This window comes from Condylura cristata, unplaced genomic scaffold (genome assembly GCF_000260355.1).
Source record: "Condylura cristata isolate star-nosed mole 26May11 unplaced genomic scaffold, ConCri1.0 scaffold00007, whole genome shotgun sequence".
NCBI lineage: Eukaryota > Metazoa > Chordata > Mammalia > Eulipotyphla > Talpidae > Condylura > Condylura cristata.
The window spans coordinates 34,971,661-34,989,537 of NW_004567108.1; the positions used below are offsets into that span (position 1 = coordinate 34,971,661).

A 17,877-nucleotide genomic window follows, 5' to 3' on the forward strand; every position below is an offset into this window, starting at 1 on the left:
GGTACCATTGTGGCTGAAGATGTTGCGCAAATTGAGGCAGATGGCTCAGATTCAGACACGTGTCATACAGAAAGGGGAAAGGGGATTGGCCCTGCAAAGTGGGGTCACAGCAGGTCACAGACCTGCTCTACACTTGTTAGTGTTTTCAAAAGCTCATGTGCAGCAACTTTGTTTTTCTCCAGTCATCCCTGCAATCGAGCCCCCCTCCCCCACAAATGTGTGGAACATGCTCCATGTGGAAAATGGGGGCCTAGGAGGGTACTGTCCTCTTCCTTCGTGTCTCTGTGGCTCAACTGTGCATGCAGAATGAATTAGCAGGATTGACAGAAGTTCATTGTGTCTCCAACGGCTTTTCAGTCAATTGCAGTGCTTAAAAGGCTAGTTTTGCTTTTAATTCCATGTAATTAGTAGGTTTTTCATGTCTTGGAATTTAGTAATGGAGCCTTAGACCTCAAGTTTCCTCTATTATAGTGTAAAGCAAAAAGAAGGATCTAATGTTCTGAACACTTAAAAACATTTTCAAAGGAGCCTGGTAGTGTGCTTGGCTGGTGTGGCTTTGTTACATGTCATCCATATTAGAGACATTGAATTTGAATATCTTAACATATGAAGTCATTGAAACTTAAAAAGAGTTTTGTGTTGTACATAAAATTTTCTAACATTTTGCATAATCACTTTCAAACATGAGGGATTAAAATTTCAAGTTCTTTGAGAATGGTACATTTTTTAAAACTATATAGCAATTTATTTTAAATGGCATGGTGAAGTGTTCAATGTCAAATGAATGAATGTCTCCCAAATATATAGTAATGTAGAATTATTCACATGCATCTGTTTTACAAACTAATAAGTAAAATAGACTTCTTATTCCTGTTCTAAAATTACATGCTTGTGGTAAGCATGGTGCTAGGCAGTTGATTGGTTTTTTCAGAAGAATGCTTGGCTTTGGGTCTTTGGCAATGGGGAACCTATAGTAGTTATTGAGGGAAAAGGGGGTTATTTTAAACCTATTTGAATTTATGCTGTCTCTTTTATCTCTGTCATTGATAAAAGGTCTCTCTCTCTCTCTCTCATTTTTTTCTTCCAGGTTTGCAGCTAGAACTGTGCACAGTGGTTCACTGATGCTAGTCACAGTGGAACTGAAGGAAGGCTCTACAGCACAGCTTATCATAAATACTGAGAAAACTCTGATTGGTTCTGTTCTGCTGCGAGAGCTGAAGCCTGTCCTTTCCCAGGGGTAACCTGCTTACATCTGGACTTCAGAATCTGGCACACAACAAAAGTGCCTGGCATCCACTACTGCTGCCTTTCATTTATAATAATAGCCCTTCCATCTGGCTGTGGGGGAAGAATACACTCTTGACATTCTTGTCTCCTGCTTTAGGATGCTAGTGTGTATCTATCATGTATGCAATACTTTTTCCTCTTTTCGCTTTGCTAACCAAAGAACATATATTTTACTGTCAGTTATCTCAACTCTTAAATCCATGTGGCATTTTCCCTATCTTGCCACTCCTGGCCTTCTCGTATTCCTTCTCTTTTTCAACAATGATGGACACGAATTGGATATTCAAAGTTTATTGGAAATCATCTTCCCTCCCTCACTGAGCTGAAATTAACCTAGTAATAGTCTAAATGACCTCTCAGCTTTATATGTGAAAATGGTACAGCATACTTTTTAGTATTAAATGCAAAAACAGTAAGATCTCTAAAATCTTGTATGAATTTTGTGATGTTGTAATTGGTTATTGACAACTGTCATTATTAAATTATCTATCTCTGCAGAAGATAAAATAAACCAGCATATGAATACCAGTTGAGTTTGCATTTTTAATGAGAAACTGTTTATGATCCTAAAAGTTCATATGTTGAGGTTTCTTTACTCTAAAATAGGTATTTTAAGTATGAGGGTATCAGGAGAGCATTGGGCATTTAGTTGGTGAAAGAAAAGTTATTTTCAAGCTAGTAGATTTTCTAATTGTGATATAAAGTAGTCAAGACAGGGTGAGGGTGGGGGAACAATATGTTTAATAACAAAAATCTTCATGTTTTAAAATAAAACATCTCTTCCCATGCAACTTAGCTATACTGGTAGAGGTCTAATGTCAAGGCCTATTATATCTACTGAATAAATTCTTTGAATGTCATTATTCCTTTACAGATCTTGATGCCCACTTTGATGGACTGAAATGCCCTTAGAAACTAACTTGTCTGAACTCAATTGTAGAAATTTTTATTTATTTATTTATGCATACAGAACTGGGGTATAGGCCATAGGCTCAGGGGTGGCAAGAGGCTTCACCAGAGACAGAGTGGGAAGCAGAACAGGCAGATTGATGAAGTACGCTGCTGAGGGGAGCAGCGGGTGGGTCGGGAGAGGTCTGCCACGCCGTGTGTGTCACCTCCAGGGTAGGGATTGAACTTATGCTGAAGTGGCTTTAGCTTCTTAGTACTGTGCTTTAACCCTCTGCACCACCAGGGAGGGCTCTAATTGTAGAAATTTTAAAAGCTAGTTAAAGAGCAACATATTAGCACTTTCCCCTAGAATGTTTGTTAATTTTAGCAAATTTTTGTTAAGATTCTTCTATAATCAGAAAACTTCTTTTGTAATATTTTCATATTGTTTTAAAACCAGTTGAAAGTGTATTTACCTTTCTGGTACAAGGTAATATATGATAGTAGACGTTAGTCAATTTCATTTGTATATGATTTTTTTAAGTACATAGGAAGAAAATATACAGTGATTGAAACGTTACAGAGCAAACATAAAAGATAAATAATTAAAATTAACAAAACAGTGAAACTCTTGGAACATATATATTGAGAAAACAAAACAGACTGTGGAAAATTTACCAAATGCTCAAGGTTATGAACTGGAGAGCACAAAAAAGATTGTTAAATTTTCCTGCACCTGAAATAGAGCATTGAATCTAAGTGAAGAGAATTATTGCTCTTTAAATGACAGGTTCTCCTCACTCTGGAGCCTTCTATGCTCTCATTACACTGACACACAGAAGCACCTCTATAATTGCAGCCCACTGACTTTTCTGCTATTAATCCTGTTTCTCACAGCTTCATAACTGAGTTTTGAAGTCAGTAACTTTTGGACTATTACAAAGAACTTGATTAGGCTAAAATACCTGCTTTCTGAAAAGCATACTTATTGTCATCAAAGAAGAGAAGGGAGTTGTGTGTGATACAGAGGCATCTATATTTCCTCAATTAGGGCACTCATTTTTGAGAATGAGACACATCTGCATGTTTTTTAAACTAAGGAACTTAGTTTTTTAAAGCTAATGGAACTTCATTTTTGAATAGGATATTTTTGACTGCTAACTTTTTATTTAAAATCTCTGTTATGTCAATATCAATCGAAACCATTTAAACTTCAGTAACTTAGCATTAAAATAGTTTTCACACAAGTGAAATTAGGAAAATGGCCAAAGTCCCAAGTTTAATGCATAGATTTGTTGTTGTGGTGGTGGTGTTTTCACATTTTTGGTACAGTGATTCAGAATTCCTTTCTTTTTATTCTTTTAACTCTATCATAATCCGTGATTATCTTTAAATTATCCCAGTGAACCGAGTTAGTCAATATTAAATTCTTAATTCTAGCTATATATTTTTTCTCTTTAATACCCACTTAGTGGGACACCAGTTTTGAAGAATTACTCATAGTATATTTCACATTGAGCTTCATTTTTCATATCACAATATATTTATATTATTTATTATAAGAAAAAAGCTTTAATTTTGATGGAACTGTTAACAATAAACTTATAAAATTAAAATACTGGAAATTGCCTTTCCCGATAACTATTTGCAAATATCTGAGTAACTTTTTAATAGTTTGTGAAGTTTGTCCCTATAACCACTGTTTCTGTTTAAACATTTAAATTTATATTAGAAAGAGAAGACAATTAAAACTGATGAATGGCATGAAGGTTTAAAAACAAAATATTGGAACAGCTAATGGAAAGGCTAAGCTCTTTCACCTTCTTTGTTCCCTCTCTGTAGTCTTTCTGACCTTATAGGGAACTTTGTTTAAAGGGGGAAAAAATCCTCTTTCCACATAAAGGGTGGAGGAGGGAAGCTCCATGCTATAACACAAAATTAACAGCCTTCCTATTTCCTTTATGTTTAAAGACTGCATTCACCCAGGAATGTAAAGAGCTGCAGTGACCATCACCAGATTACAAAAATAGAAAATGTGTTCTAACCTATAAGAAAACTACTATCTGTTTGCCAATCAACAAACAGAGCAATTTGCTAGTTAGCCCTGATTGGCAAGCAAATTTTGCTTACATAGAAATAGATAGGTAACACCTCCTCTTCTGTCTCCCTCCATTTGCTTCTGCCATGTCAAACAACTCTAACTATTCAACCCCCAGAGGCTCACTATAGTTATCTATCTCTGCACCTCCCTCTCCTCTCTCCCCTGACAGTAGCAGACCAGCCAGCTACCAGGTGCACACTTCTTCAGTTCTTTTCTTCTGTTAGAGATTGTTTCATTGAAAGACAGTTACTCTTGGACCAGATACTTGCTCATATTTTTCATCTTTCTCCTCTTCTGCTTTCCATCTTGACCTATTAACTGCAGGAAAAATTTCATGGTCACTTTCATTAATATTTTAGAGGAACAAAAGGTCAAGTTTGTGATAAAGTGGCAGCCTCTTACTAATGGACATTGTGTTTAACAGAAGAAAATAAACACCCTAAAATAGACCAGAAGATTCTTTTCTGATCTTCAGTCTCCTCTTTATGTGACTTCCACAAACAGAATTCAACACAACTGAATGAATGTTTTACTGTCTTCCTGTTTGAGACAGACTCTTTAGAATTTTAAGATTTCATCTGGCAAACTAACCACCATGTATAATTGTTTTGGGAGGAAAATATTTCAGATTTCATATTATTGTTAGACCAACAAACTTGGAACACAGTCATTTGAAAGCTAAAATGGTTTCTGGGAAACACTGAAGCAGTTGTAAAATTGATGGTCAAACAGCACCAGTAAGAACTGTTTGGGTCTACAGAAAGAAATGAGCCCTGAGATCAAGAGGTCTGAGAAGGTTTAACTGAGACAATGAGGTTTGTTTCTTCAAAATGGGGTGGCATTTAGAAGTTTCTAGGAGTGGGAAAACGGAGGACATACTGGGCAAACTAAGGTTGTATCTCAGTGTTTTTCAAATACCTTTGCACAGAAAGCAACATTGCCCATACATCAAAAGGTGATTGGCCCCCTTCTTCCCCTTTCCGTCATATCTCCTTGCAGTCATTCTTCTGAAGCCATATCCTCGAGCTTCTACTTCAATAACCTATGATAATTTGAAAGAGAAATGGATGTTGAGATTTTGTGGATGGAGCTATATGCACTTGGAGGCAGAAAAAGGATTGAGAACTATAGAACTAGAGATCGAGAAAAACAAAATTTGTTGGTTTTACTCTCCTTATAGGTTTATTTTAGATATGTCCTTACTTGGTTCCTGTGCTTTTGCAGGTTCTGAAATAAGTCTTTAAGACTTAAAGTGGCTAAATTCCATTGGCGTCTACTGGCTAAATGACTGAGTTGAAGTAATCTCCCTTAACAAATGCCTTTCTATGGAACCAGTTTTATGTACATAATAACGTGTTCACTTAATTCTTACCTGGTTTTATAAATATATGCACCAAAGACACCAAACCCTAACACCAAATATGGCATTATTACAGTAGACTCGAGCCTGTTTTTTATGACATTCCAAGTAGGATGATGGTTTCTCATCTACCACCATGGGGGCCAGAGACACAAAAGCCAAAGCTGATCAAACATGAATCTAGAAGAAGCTTTATTCTGAGATCTGTAGTTTAGAAAAACCTCACCTAGCCAGTAGATAATTCTTCTAGTAGGCCCATTTACTGCAGCAGCAGGCCTTAAAGACTGCAGATTCTACATGGGCCCTTGGAGAAATCAAGGAAGCCTCACCTTGTCCTCCCTTCTGTAAACTGGCCTGGGAGGTATAGGTGTTGGGAAAGAATCAGAACATACGAACCAAATTATACCTTCACCAAGATTCAACTTCTCTCCCCAGGTAAGAATCACTTTTTTTTTTTTTTTTTAAAGATTTTTTTTTTTATTATTTATTTGTACATACAGAACGGGGGTGCAGGCCAGAGGCTCAGGGGTGGTGAGAGGCTTCACCAGAGACAGAGTGGGGAGCAGAACAGGCAGATCGACGAAGTACACCGCTGAGGGGAGCAGTGGGCGGGTCAGGAGAGGTCTGCCACGCCATGTGGTCACCTCCGGGGCAGGCGGGAATCGAACTCATGCGGAAGCGGCTTTAGCTTCTCAGTGCAGTGCTTTAACCCGCTGCGCCACCAGGGAGGGCCAAAGAATCACTTTTTTTAAGCAATGTGATAATTGAGGACTTGTGATGGGGTCAGCTAACTCCGTGAATAAGAGTAAGGAATTGTTTTAAGACAATGGCCCCCCCCAAAAAAATGTTAAATTCTGCCTTTACAAAACAGTCATGAAAGATTGTATGATGTAAGCCCCCCACATTATACCACCTATTTATATTGAGTTCCTTATTGTATGCTTACTCTTCTGTGTTAATTAGTTGCAAGGTTAGGGATAGACAAAGGATAAGGCGTGAGCTCAAATATGCTTCCAGTGGACAGCTAATACATAAGTTTGAGGAAATGAAGTATCCTCCTCCCTTAACGTTTGATGTTTGAGCCCTCTTACTGACATTGCACTGAAATCCCCACCACCCAAGGGCACTCCTTCCCTGCCCTGACCCCTGAGCTTCCATTATGCTCAGGCAGCATGGAAACCACAGGGCCTAAATAGAAATATTTTGTAAACAAAGTTATGGGTAGCTCAGTTTTCTAATTGAAAGTAATTATGATTTCTGTGCTGTGGTGTAATTACCTTTAAAAAAAAAATGTTATTTGATGATTAAGATTCTGGAGTGAATTGTGTTCTTTGGGCTCTTGCTCCGTTCCTCCATCAGGGACTTGGTTTCAGCGGTGTGCAGCTGCTGGAGTTGATTTACAGTGCTGCGGCTGTGGCTGGTCATAAATAAATCCTCTTATATAGTTGTTATGAACACCTGTTAGATCATCTGTCAGCAAAGCGCTGTTCACATTTATCATGGTGCGGTAGTTATTTTACCTCAATCCATTTCCAACTGACTCAGCCTCCATCGCTGGATTACTATTACCACACCATAATCGCTCGTTCCCACTCCATGTTACAACTTGCAGATAAAAGATTTCACTACTTGGCCAAATTTCATAAATAAAGGAGCAGTTCAGTGCAGTAAAAGTTTATTTTTGTCATCATTTGTCACTCCATTATTCTATAAATCAAATGGAATAGCACTATTGCCAGCTCAGGCGTTGCTGTCAGCCTTAGGCATGGAAATGGTCCGTTTCTTCCTTTTAGATGAGATGACATGTCTTTCAGACTTAAATGGCTTACGGCTTTGTTTCACCCATTTTATTTTATTACCCCTCCAGGAAAATCCCTGGGGAACAGAAAGACTCAAAGAGTGAAATGGAAACAAAACACAGCCTAGCATGCTACTGGGCTCAGTGAGCTGCATTCCTCCCCCTTCCAGTCATTAGGAACTTGACCAGCACCCACTCACACTGAATCCGCAGCTGAGGATACTTTTCATAAACTTCTAAGGGGGTTATAGCTTCTATTTTTGAAAAGGCATTACAGCGTGGAGTGAGAGATATTGAAATACCTGATGTATACCCCCGAAGAGCCTTGCAATCTGGCAGACTTTATGCAAAAAAAAGACAAACTGGCTTATTTTCTAAGATGCCGTTTAATGGCTCTGTGGCTTTGAAAGGGATTGGTTACCCCTTGCAAGCATCTTACCCCTGGAGGTTTGTCATCTATAGAGGCTTGGAGGAAGCGTCAAGATTTATTAGCAAGTTGTGAACTCTGGCTCAGGCATAAGTCTGTGGAAAGCAATGTCCCTTGGTTAAAAGGAAGAGGACAGAAAAAGCTGAAGGGATGGGGTAATAGAAAAGGGTTTATAGTTATTATACTTCCAAGTTGGTTCTAATTCAAGTTACATTCTTCATAGTCATTATGTAGCTCATAAATTCAATAAAGTGTTTTACTGTTACTATAAAAATGACAGGAGGGGGGTTTTATGTTGTAAGTTTCGTTAGTTGCTCTTCCTGTTTTATATTGAAGTTCTCAGGCCATTATATCATTAAACTCCTTGGAGTCTGAAGGGCTCAGACCCCTCCATTTCTTGCCTTTTGCACACCTGGTCCTGTCCACAGAAGTTGGGCTAGGCCACCAGATGCTTAGAGCCAACAGGCAGGCAGGAAGTCTTTGTTATTTCATGAAAAGCAACTTCAGCCTAAGCAGATGTGTATTGAGAAGTGAAACAGGCTAGGGTGGGAGGGCATCTTTAGATAGACTAGTTGAGGGGTTCTAAAACTCCAGAAAAAGACTCCCATTCATCTGGAGGAAAACTTGATAAATGGGGTGTAAGGGGTTCAGCCAGCTGCTCATAATACTGGTCTTGGCCTTAGATTCTGCTAACTTGCTCATCTTCCCGTAGCTCTAAGACCTTGATGAAGTTCTAAGCAAATTTAGTTGGGATATTACTGGGGGGTGGGGGGAGGAGACCCTGATGAAAAGAAACACCACTTTTTTGGTAACTTTTCTTCAATGCCAGAAGACGCAAAGGGCATTTCTGCTCTAGAAAACTTTGCTTTCTCCAGATGTTTGTTTTGAACAGAATATCCACATGGAAACAGCAACTACTAATTCTCTGGCCAGAGTGCATCAAGGCCTTAATCTAAAGCCTCCCATCCATCCAGCTGTCTGGCATTTGCTATTATAGGGCACCAACAGAGAAATGAGGCTGTGGCTTTATCACTGCACCCTGGGTGACAACTTGATTTTCTGCTTTCACCGCAGGCAGCAGCAGCCCAACATGATGGGGCTGTTAATTTGTGCATTTCATGGTGTCTGTCAGGGGGGCTGGGAGAGGAGGGTTTCAGGGGGAAGGGAATGGAGCATGTCCCAGCCGCGGAAGCACCTGTCTGCATTGACGGCACAGAGCACTTCTTATTAGCGTGCAGGTCTCTAAATGCAGCCTGGGGATGACAGCCTGGCATCCCAGCACCCACACACTGTGACAGGCGCCGGCAGCCGGTCCCATTGTTTGCCCTTGATGAGCATGTCATTAATGGAAATGGAAGAAAGTGAGGGCCACATCAGTATTCAAATAGCCTCTATTCTCTCTGCCATTCACCCGGCTGGCTCAGCCTGCTGCAGATTTCCTTGTGCAGGTTCCTCTTAGACTTTTTTTAAAAAAACAGATTTATTCCCATTGCATACAAATTCTTGCCATGTTGTTGCTGGTTTCTTCAATCCTGTATTTACACCCACCTCTTTAGACTGAATTTAGCTAGCTCAAAGGAGATTTGGGTTCTTGTATGTATTGCAAAGGTCTAATTAGCAAGTTCATGCTGTTTGCAGCCACGAAAATGCACATTGCCACTCCAGGAGCCTATTTCCTGTGCCTCCTGAATCCTACATCTCTGGGGAGATGAAGGCTGCCCTGGTGTCTACACAGAAATATCTGATAGAGCTGGCTTGCACAGACTGTAGAGAACTGACTTCTCTGAGAATGACTGGCATGGGAAACAATACTTCTCTAAGCTTAAATTAAAGAGAAGTTAAGGAAAGTGCTGGACAGGTGCATTTTGGTTGCAAAGAATTGTGTACTATACATGATTATTTCCAGCCAAGTAGAGAGTGACTGGATCCTAAATACATGTTTCGGTCCCTCAGACCCTGTGTTGGTCTGTTTGCTTAATAATGTAATTAGTGCTCAGAGGGAGAATATTGACGCTGCTGCCAGCAGTCACTGCTCTTCCGTGCGGTTCTAAACCGTTCCTGTTGCCTGCTTGGATTTTGCATTGCCTAGTATGGTAGCTTCAGCTGTGAACACACACCTCCTTACTGCTGCCCAAGTACACCTCAGTGCCCTTTCCCTTCATAAAAACCAAAGTCCACATTCCCTATGCACACACTATCCAGTCCTACATTTGAAGGTCCACATCTCACAAGCAGGTGGATGGTCCCTAGCACTGCCCCTTACCTAGTATTAATCTGCCAGTGCCTAGGGTCCTACTTCCGATGACACCACCCATCTTCCAATGCAAACACCACTTCAAGGTGCGCGGAAATGGGGGTTAATATCTCAACAATGCTTTTCTCGTCTAATCCTATCCAGAGATGAGCAACTCTTACTTAACTGAGATATTCTCCTGGAAACATGGAAACTCTTGGAGATAAGACCCATGTCTTTCTACTCCAACATTATCATCTCCTAGTAGTGTGGCAGGGCTGTGACCTGGTACATGGTGAGCACATGGATTGGGTTCCGTCATGGCCCCTGTATAAATTGGGGGGGAAGGGCTGTGAGAACAGATTACCTCAGGTATCTATCTGACAACCTACCAAAAATAAATAAATAAATAAAAGCCTAGACCTCCTCCAGGAGGAGCCCAGAGGGGTGATTATGGTTTAAAAAGCCAAGTCGTAAATTGGACTTTCTCTACTCACTTGCTTTGTAGCTGAGGGAATCCACAGAGAGCAATTTAAAAGGAAAAGAAACAGGCCGAGAAAAAAATCCCAGTGCTATAGCCTTAGTGTCAGAGTGATGGAAAATAATTTTCACATTTGATTAATTATTAAGAGATCTGTTTAATAAAATATAGAGAGAGCATTTTGTCTCTCCACAATCATTAGTATGACCCAGGACCCCTATTTTGGAGGTGAACAAAAAGCTATTGAGGTATAACAATAAATTTTGTCCCCAAGGGTTTTTGCAGAAGTGGCCACAGGACTGTCCTGACAGATTTAAGACAGAAATCCCACAGCTGACACTGAAACGTGTCAAATCCAGGGGCTTCCGTTGGCAGGTTCTACCTGCCAGTCTCACCACACATGAGAATAAAGCAAAATCACTGACCTAGAAACAAACTGTGTTGGTAGGGGTTCTTCTTATTTTACTACTATTTTTTGTTGCTTATATTGTTAGAAAATCATATCCCTATAACATAGGGTCAAATATTTAGTATTCTCGGTAACTTATTTCAAATGTAGAAAGTCTTCAAGGAATTCTTTCTTGAATATATTATTTTCAAAAAACAACCCCACAGTTTCTCTGCCATGACTATTTTATTGGAATTTAAATAGGAACATCTAGACCTTATGAGGAAATATCCTATTAGAAGAATTGGGTTTCCTCTCTCCCCAGGGGGAGGAAAAGTAATTTTATCTGTGAAATTAGTATCTTGAGTCCATTTTATTCAACCTGGTGAATTCAAACAAATTTAAAGGTAGCTTCATTTAATTAGTTATATGAATGTACACATTAATTTAAAAGATCTTAAATAAGCGCGTCCAAGTTTGGATTTTTCATGTATTCTTATTTGCTGGTTATTTTCAATGAGGCCTTGTACTACCAGACATGCAGTGAGAGGTGATCACACAATATCAGCTGTGGAGATGCTGAGGCTGCTCTGGCCCCACTTTCCCTCATGCTCTCTCCTATTGCAGCCCCTTCTCCATTCTGGTAGAGGTTTCTCTGGTGACGGCAGCCTTAAACCGCTCTGATTTCTTTCCAACCTCTCAGTGAGAAAGGACAGGTCCTATCCTGTGGAGCATCTGGGCTTCTGGAAATTGCAGGCTTCACTGTCTGGCCAGTGTGGAATTGGCAGCATCACCTTCCATAAGGGCCTACAGCTCATTCTGAACCTCCTTCCATTGCCTGTTTTGAAGATAGATTCATCAAACATTCTGGAAGGAATTTCAGAGCTTTTGGTTCTGCAAATATTTTATTCTGCCAGCAGTAGCCACTCTGGGATAGAAGAAAAGCAGGGAAAGCATGTTGCAGGGATGCGGTGAGGTTTGATCTTTCAGTTATTAATCCTCACTCCCATCACCTCCAACACTGGTAAAAAAGGAGGTGATGTTGTCTCCTCCCCAGCACTGTTACTTACATTACTTAGAACAAAAAGCCTAAGAGGCATTCTTTTTGGTCCTGCAGAGAGCAGAAAAATTTACAAGATCCAGAAATGAACAGGGAGAAAATATTAAAATCTAGTTTAATATTCATTATTAATCTCATACCTTGATTATTATTTAATTCATACTTGTTTTCTAATGTACTTACTATGTTGGTACAGGACAGTAATTCATGTACATGTACAGTATATATATTCCATTAGGTAATTTAATTAGAATATATAATTAACGATCCAGGTATATAATTTATCATGCATGACAAGTAGTAATATATTTATGTAATATGATGTGTGTGTTATATTCTCATCAACACATGTACACAATTTTAAACATGTATACACGGAGTCTGCTCAGTCAAATCTGCCTGAAGACCACAAGCCTGCACTGCAGATTAATCTGTACCCTCTGTTCTGCCAGGACACTGAGCTCAGCTTGGTGCTCAAAGTGGCCAGTTAGTTTCTCCATACCCGCAGTTTGAAAAGAGTGGGCAGAGAGGCCTCTCAAGAGAAGAAGTTATTTCTACTTCCTGACTATAATGAGACTTATCTTGGCTTTTCTCACCCCTCACCTTTTTTTTCCTCAGGACCCTTAGAGAAGAACATTCAAAGTTCAGCCACTTTAAAGAGCGCAAGGAGAAAGGAGATTCTCCCTTGAGCAAGTTCACTGTGCAGGGACTAATTATAGCCCACTTTGGCCAAGTTGGGATGTCAGGCACAGCTTCTGTTGGATGGAGAAAGGGGGGGCCATGCAGAGGGTGGGATGGCATCTGGATCCATCTCATTAGGAGTGAGGAATGACTCATGATTCACAAAAGGTCATCGCCTACTGAGATAGATAAATTATAAAAGCCTCCAGCAGATTTGGAGGACCTATTTGGTAAGGAAGTTTTCATTAAATCAAAGATTTTATGGCTTCTATTTTGTTGCATAGGAAAAGGGGAATAATTAGTAAGTGATGAAATAAGTGCAGGGAATAAAAAGGTGTAATGTTATTCTAATAGGCCTTGTCTTGGTCTTTAACTTTTCACTTACAAGCAGCATTATTTTTTAACTCAGATGTATAAAAATCATCCACACTGAGAAAGTGGAACCAATTGCAGTTAAACAATTGAGGGGAGCACTAACCAATAATGGTCTAGGCTTTAAAGTGCCATAAATATTGTTCCTTTTTATTGTGTTTGATTTTTGATGATTCTCATAACCCACTGGTTAAAATTAAATAGACGTGTTCTTAGGTATTACTCAAATGCATTTCAGAGCTAAACAATATAAAGCCAAATACATATATCTGCCCCCAAATTGCATTTTAGATGAGTTTCTCAGATAGGCCCCTATTTTTTACTGACATTTCCATCTTGGGAGGCCCTTCACATTATAACAGTAACGCTAGAATTAAAATTTCTCTAAGGATGAATTTAAGCTAACCTATTGGGGTATCACTGAAGCTTGTAAATTAGGCAAATTTTCGTGGAATAACAAATATTGGAGCCTCTCTGTCAGTTTAATGTTTACCCCCCTCACATTTATATGCCACAGGGATTTCTTTTTCATAGGAGTCCTGCCTTTTTGCCCCCAATTAAGTATGCTTTGGAGAAGATTTGTGCTCCAGAGAGATTCATAGGCCTTAAGGAGTAAATGGTAAACAAAAATACAAGGAAAATAGCTAAGTGGGAAGGAAAAGCATTTGATTCACACTGATTATGACTTTTTTTTTTTTTTTTTAAACAATACCTCCCATAGATACAGGGCTTCTATGCTTGGTCAGGCTAATCATTTTTAACCTCCGTTTTCTCCACTTAATCTCACTCCAGCCAGGTATTTGAGGGACTATCATCACAGTCAGAGGACAATAGCCAGGCCTGGGCCAGGATCAGCTTAGCAAGAAAATTCTCTTCAGGGGAACTGAGGGTACCAGAGGAGAGAAAGGAAGAGAACAAAGTGGGGGGAAAAACAATACACTGTAGTGGAGTATGGGTGCTTGGGTGGTGGGTATGCTGTGGTAAAATACCAGAAGGTGAGAGCCTATACCTCTAAATCATAAACATCTCTTTGATTTAAAGATGATCAATGTTACCACAAAAAGAAAAAAAATTCTCATCAATACCTGATGAGATAATTTCAAGTCACCAAAAGAGATAAAGTGCCTAGCATGGTGCTCGGAGTGTATTAATCATTCAATTATTGACATTACTACTTTATAAGAAGATGCACATAGTGGAAAGTCTCTATGATAAACTAGGAAAGGATGTGAGTTATATAAGGGAATAAGAAAACTGCAAACATTTTCATGAAAAGTACACGAACTGCAAACATTTTCATGAAAAGTGACAGGATTCCAGATTATCTGCTTTTCGGATATTCCGAATCTCCCCTTGCCCAGTTTCCTCAGTTTTTTGCTAATATAATTTTAATAGTGTCAAATAATGTCATTCTCAACCATTTCTCCCAGGAGACTATTCCACTCACTAGTAGATCTCACTGCGAGCGAACTTTGTGAATACTTATTTAGCAACTTCTAAATTTCTTCCCCCAGAACACTATTAATCTTGAAATTGAGCAAAATGGAAAATTCGTGTTCACTTGTGACCCTAGGGATGGCAGATGAATGCCAGTGGAAGTGGAAAGTGTGTCCTTGCACTTTTCCCCACTGAGAATAACACGTTTCTATCAAATATTTTAGAAGCAAAACGAGTATTAACTGGAATAGGTAATTACCTTTTATTCATATGGAGAAGGTTTTCATCATTCCACCCACCAAAATAACCTACAGAATCTTCCCAAGTAACACATAAAACCTAAAATAACCCTAGCCCACTGTAAAGTAGGAATAAGTTGATAAAAACACAGCTTGTGTAGAAAGTAGTCCCCTCGGAAGGATCTCGGGTAGTGCGCTCACCCTTGCGCAAAGCGCCTCCCAGGCGGAGGCTGCGAGCGGCTTCTGTGGGGGCTTTTCTGGAAAAGCCTCCTCAGATTTTCTTTCTGCTTGTGAAAACCTACTAATGTAGGTCATTCAAACAATGGAGTGGCTTACCTCAGACTTTCAGAAAGCTGAGAATGCCTGAACTTGATTTTACAGTTCAGTGAGTGACATCAACAAGCCTCCTGACGGCGAGGCGAGGACCTGTTTCGTCATGTGGCCTCACATGTTTCTTCAGAGAAACTTTGTAAAGAAACCAGGGGACCTGACTGTCCTGCCAGGTCCCTCTTGCTCTAACTCAACACCGTTCGGCACCACACTGCCTTCTACCCAGGGAACAGCACCGCCGAGCTCCGAGGGGGGGACCCAAGGCAGAGAAAAGGCCCCTGGTAAGTCGTTCCTCTTCTTACTGTATGGGACCCCAGTACATGCGTGGGCGTTCTCCAGGTTTATATCGAGCGACCTCCACCCCCCACCCCCACCCCCGTTTCTTTCCCCCCTGGCTTCAAGGGTTTGTGCCTGCCCTCTGTGCTTTGTACCACAGACACAAAAAAGCCTTATACACACACACACACACACACACACACAGAAACGTATTGACTCCTGGGAACCTCCTAGCTCAACTATTCTACCCTTGGAAAATTAACATTGCAGTAACCTTCCTCCCTCATCTACCGTTTTGAAAAAGTAGTAGTTAGTTCATTTAAAAATGTAACGAACATCCTATTTGTGTTTACTTTTGATACCACAAACAATGCACTTGGTATTGAGTTGAACAGGGCTCTGAGAGAAAATACAATTAATGAATAGTCACAAGGTTGCTAATCTGATCAATGCTGGGTGATAGGACATTTAATCTGATTGTCTGTGACCACACTGCGCAGAGCTTGTGGCAGCAGAGGATTGCACTGGCCTGCGGGAGCATTTGTGGACTGTTAATTATTTGGGGGTGGGAGTGGTGATGTCAATAGATGTAAGGAGGAGCGATGGGGGAGGAGGCCGGCTGGATCTCATTCACAGAGGTTACCCCACAGCCAGGTTGGTACTTCTGATGCCTGTAACCTGCATACACCCCAAAGTCACAAAGAAAACGAGGACCAAGATAATCTTAACAACCACCATCGCATTCTCATAGGCCTGTAGGCCACAGCCAAAGAAGCCACACATGAGTTGCAGACCAGACCAGTAGAGCACAAGGAGGGTGCCTCTGTCAAAGTCGCTGCTCTGGATATTGTAGGATGCCCTAGGTGATCATCACAACATGTTTCTGCCTAAAACATAGAGACCCTTCTGCTAGCTAGGGATTAAAACCTGCCCAGTGTCAAACCACTGCCTAAGCCAGCCTTGCAATGCCTGGGGAGGCCAGCGGCCGGGGGAGAAGGCCAGTGAACCTTCTTTGGCAGCTTACACCATACTCCCCTGAGGTCATCTGGAAGGCCAGGAGCAAACCCCAAGTCCAGCTAGTGGGGACTGACTCCCACTCTGTCCTTTGCCTGGAGGACCCTTTCCTCACCTTTGCAAGGGTCGGGGGGGAGATTTTTGGATGGACCCCAGCAGGTGGCTCTGCGTTCTCCTGTCAGAACCATGAAGAAGCTACATCAGAAGCTGAGCAGGGATTCCCAGTGTCTCCTTTCTCTGTTCCATACCCCTTCTCTTGTCTTGCGACATGCGTCAAATACTTTCTGGAAACAGAAGAGTTCTAGCTCAGATGTACTATAGAAGGGGCCATCAGGTTCCTGACCTCAGGGGCTCACCTCTCAGTAAAGGAATAAGGTACAAAAGCAGGAACTAATCTGGGAACAGCCCATAAGGTGGTTTGCTGTGTGTGTGTGTGTGTGTGTGTGTGTGTGTGTGTGTGACTTTTTGGCAGTTGTCAGCACCAAGGCCCTCCATGATGGGGCCCCACGTGGCCTTTTCCAAAGTCGTGCCAAGGTCTTGAACCCTTGGACTCTTCCCAGCATTTCAACTGCATTTTGATCAATGTTGAGCTAAGTGCACAAACCATTATGCCAATATCTGACAGATTGATGGAAGTCCCAAGTACCAGGCTGAGGGTGAGGTCAGTGAGAAGCCCCAAAAGGTGTTTGCTCCTTGCCACACACAGGGGAACAGGGGAGGACAGGCCAGGACAATGACCACGACAGGGGAGAAAAAGCCAATCTCTCAGCAACTCAGCGGCATCTTTGTTGGTTCCTCCTGCCATTCTCAGCTAATGAGCATCTTAAGTGTACAGAAAGGGAGAAAAGCAGAGAATGTAAGTCCTGCTCATAAAACAATGTCAGCAAAACAGGAGGTTGCCTGAGGGGAAAAACAACTCAACCTAAAGGGTCCTTTCAAATGCCTAGTTTTGTTCTGAAGTTGCCTGTCTGCTTGTCTCCCTTTGAAAACCATTACAATCAAGTATTTATTGAAATATTGAGGCCAGGGCAAGTACTTCTATGAGCTATTCAAGTCCAAAACCCTCAAAGAAAGAAGCTGCAATTCTGATGGTCTAATTGATTTTCTTCTAGAATAAAATTAAAAGCACGGCAGAGAGTAGCAAATAGCGCTCACCTTTATTGCACGCCTTGGAGCTTGGTAAATAGAGGGCAAGGGCTCAGTGTTTGGTTTAGGGCAAGGGAGGAGGGTTATTATGAGAAAATGAAAAACAATTAGGTTGAGGAGCAGGCATGGAGATTTGTGGCAGTGACTGGGCGAGCCTCCTACTTGAAGTTGCTCTTAGGGGACCCTGAGTTTCCTGGTTGGCAAGCTAGTGGGGAGGGGGCCATGGAGATGGAGGGGTGGCAACCAGTTTCCTTTCAGAAAAAAGTGTGTTCCCACCTTAACTCCATGTCTCTGCCCCTAGGACTGTGGATCTCAGATGCTTCTCCATGACAGAATGTAAACAAACAAGAGTCCTCTCT

The 17,877-nt window shown here is 41.0% G+C and overlaps 1 protein-coding gene across 1 annotated transcript in view; it reads left to right on the forward strand.

Annotated features, from left to right (window-relative positions):
* The window catches only part of AP3B1 (adaptor-related protein complex 3, beta 1 subunit), a 191,498-nt gene extending 189,696 nt beyond the window's left edge, over positions 1–1,802 (forward strand). The window contains exon 27 of the mRNA XM_004678186.2: positions 1,088–1,802. Within this exon, the coding sequence (XP_004678243.1) occupies positions 1,088–1,241 (154 nt within the window). The 3' untranslated portion in view covers positions 1,242–1,802. The remainder of the gene's footprint in view (positions 1–1,087) is intronic.
* Positions 1,803–17,877: the final 16,075 nt, after the last annotated feature.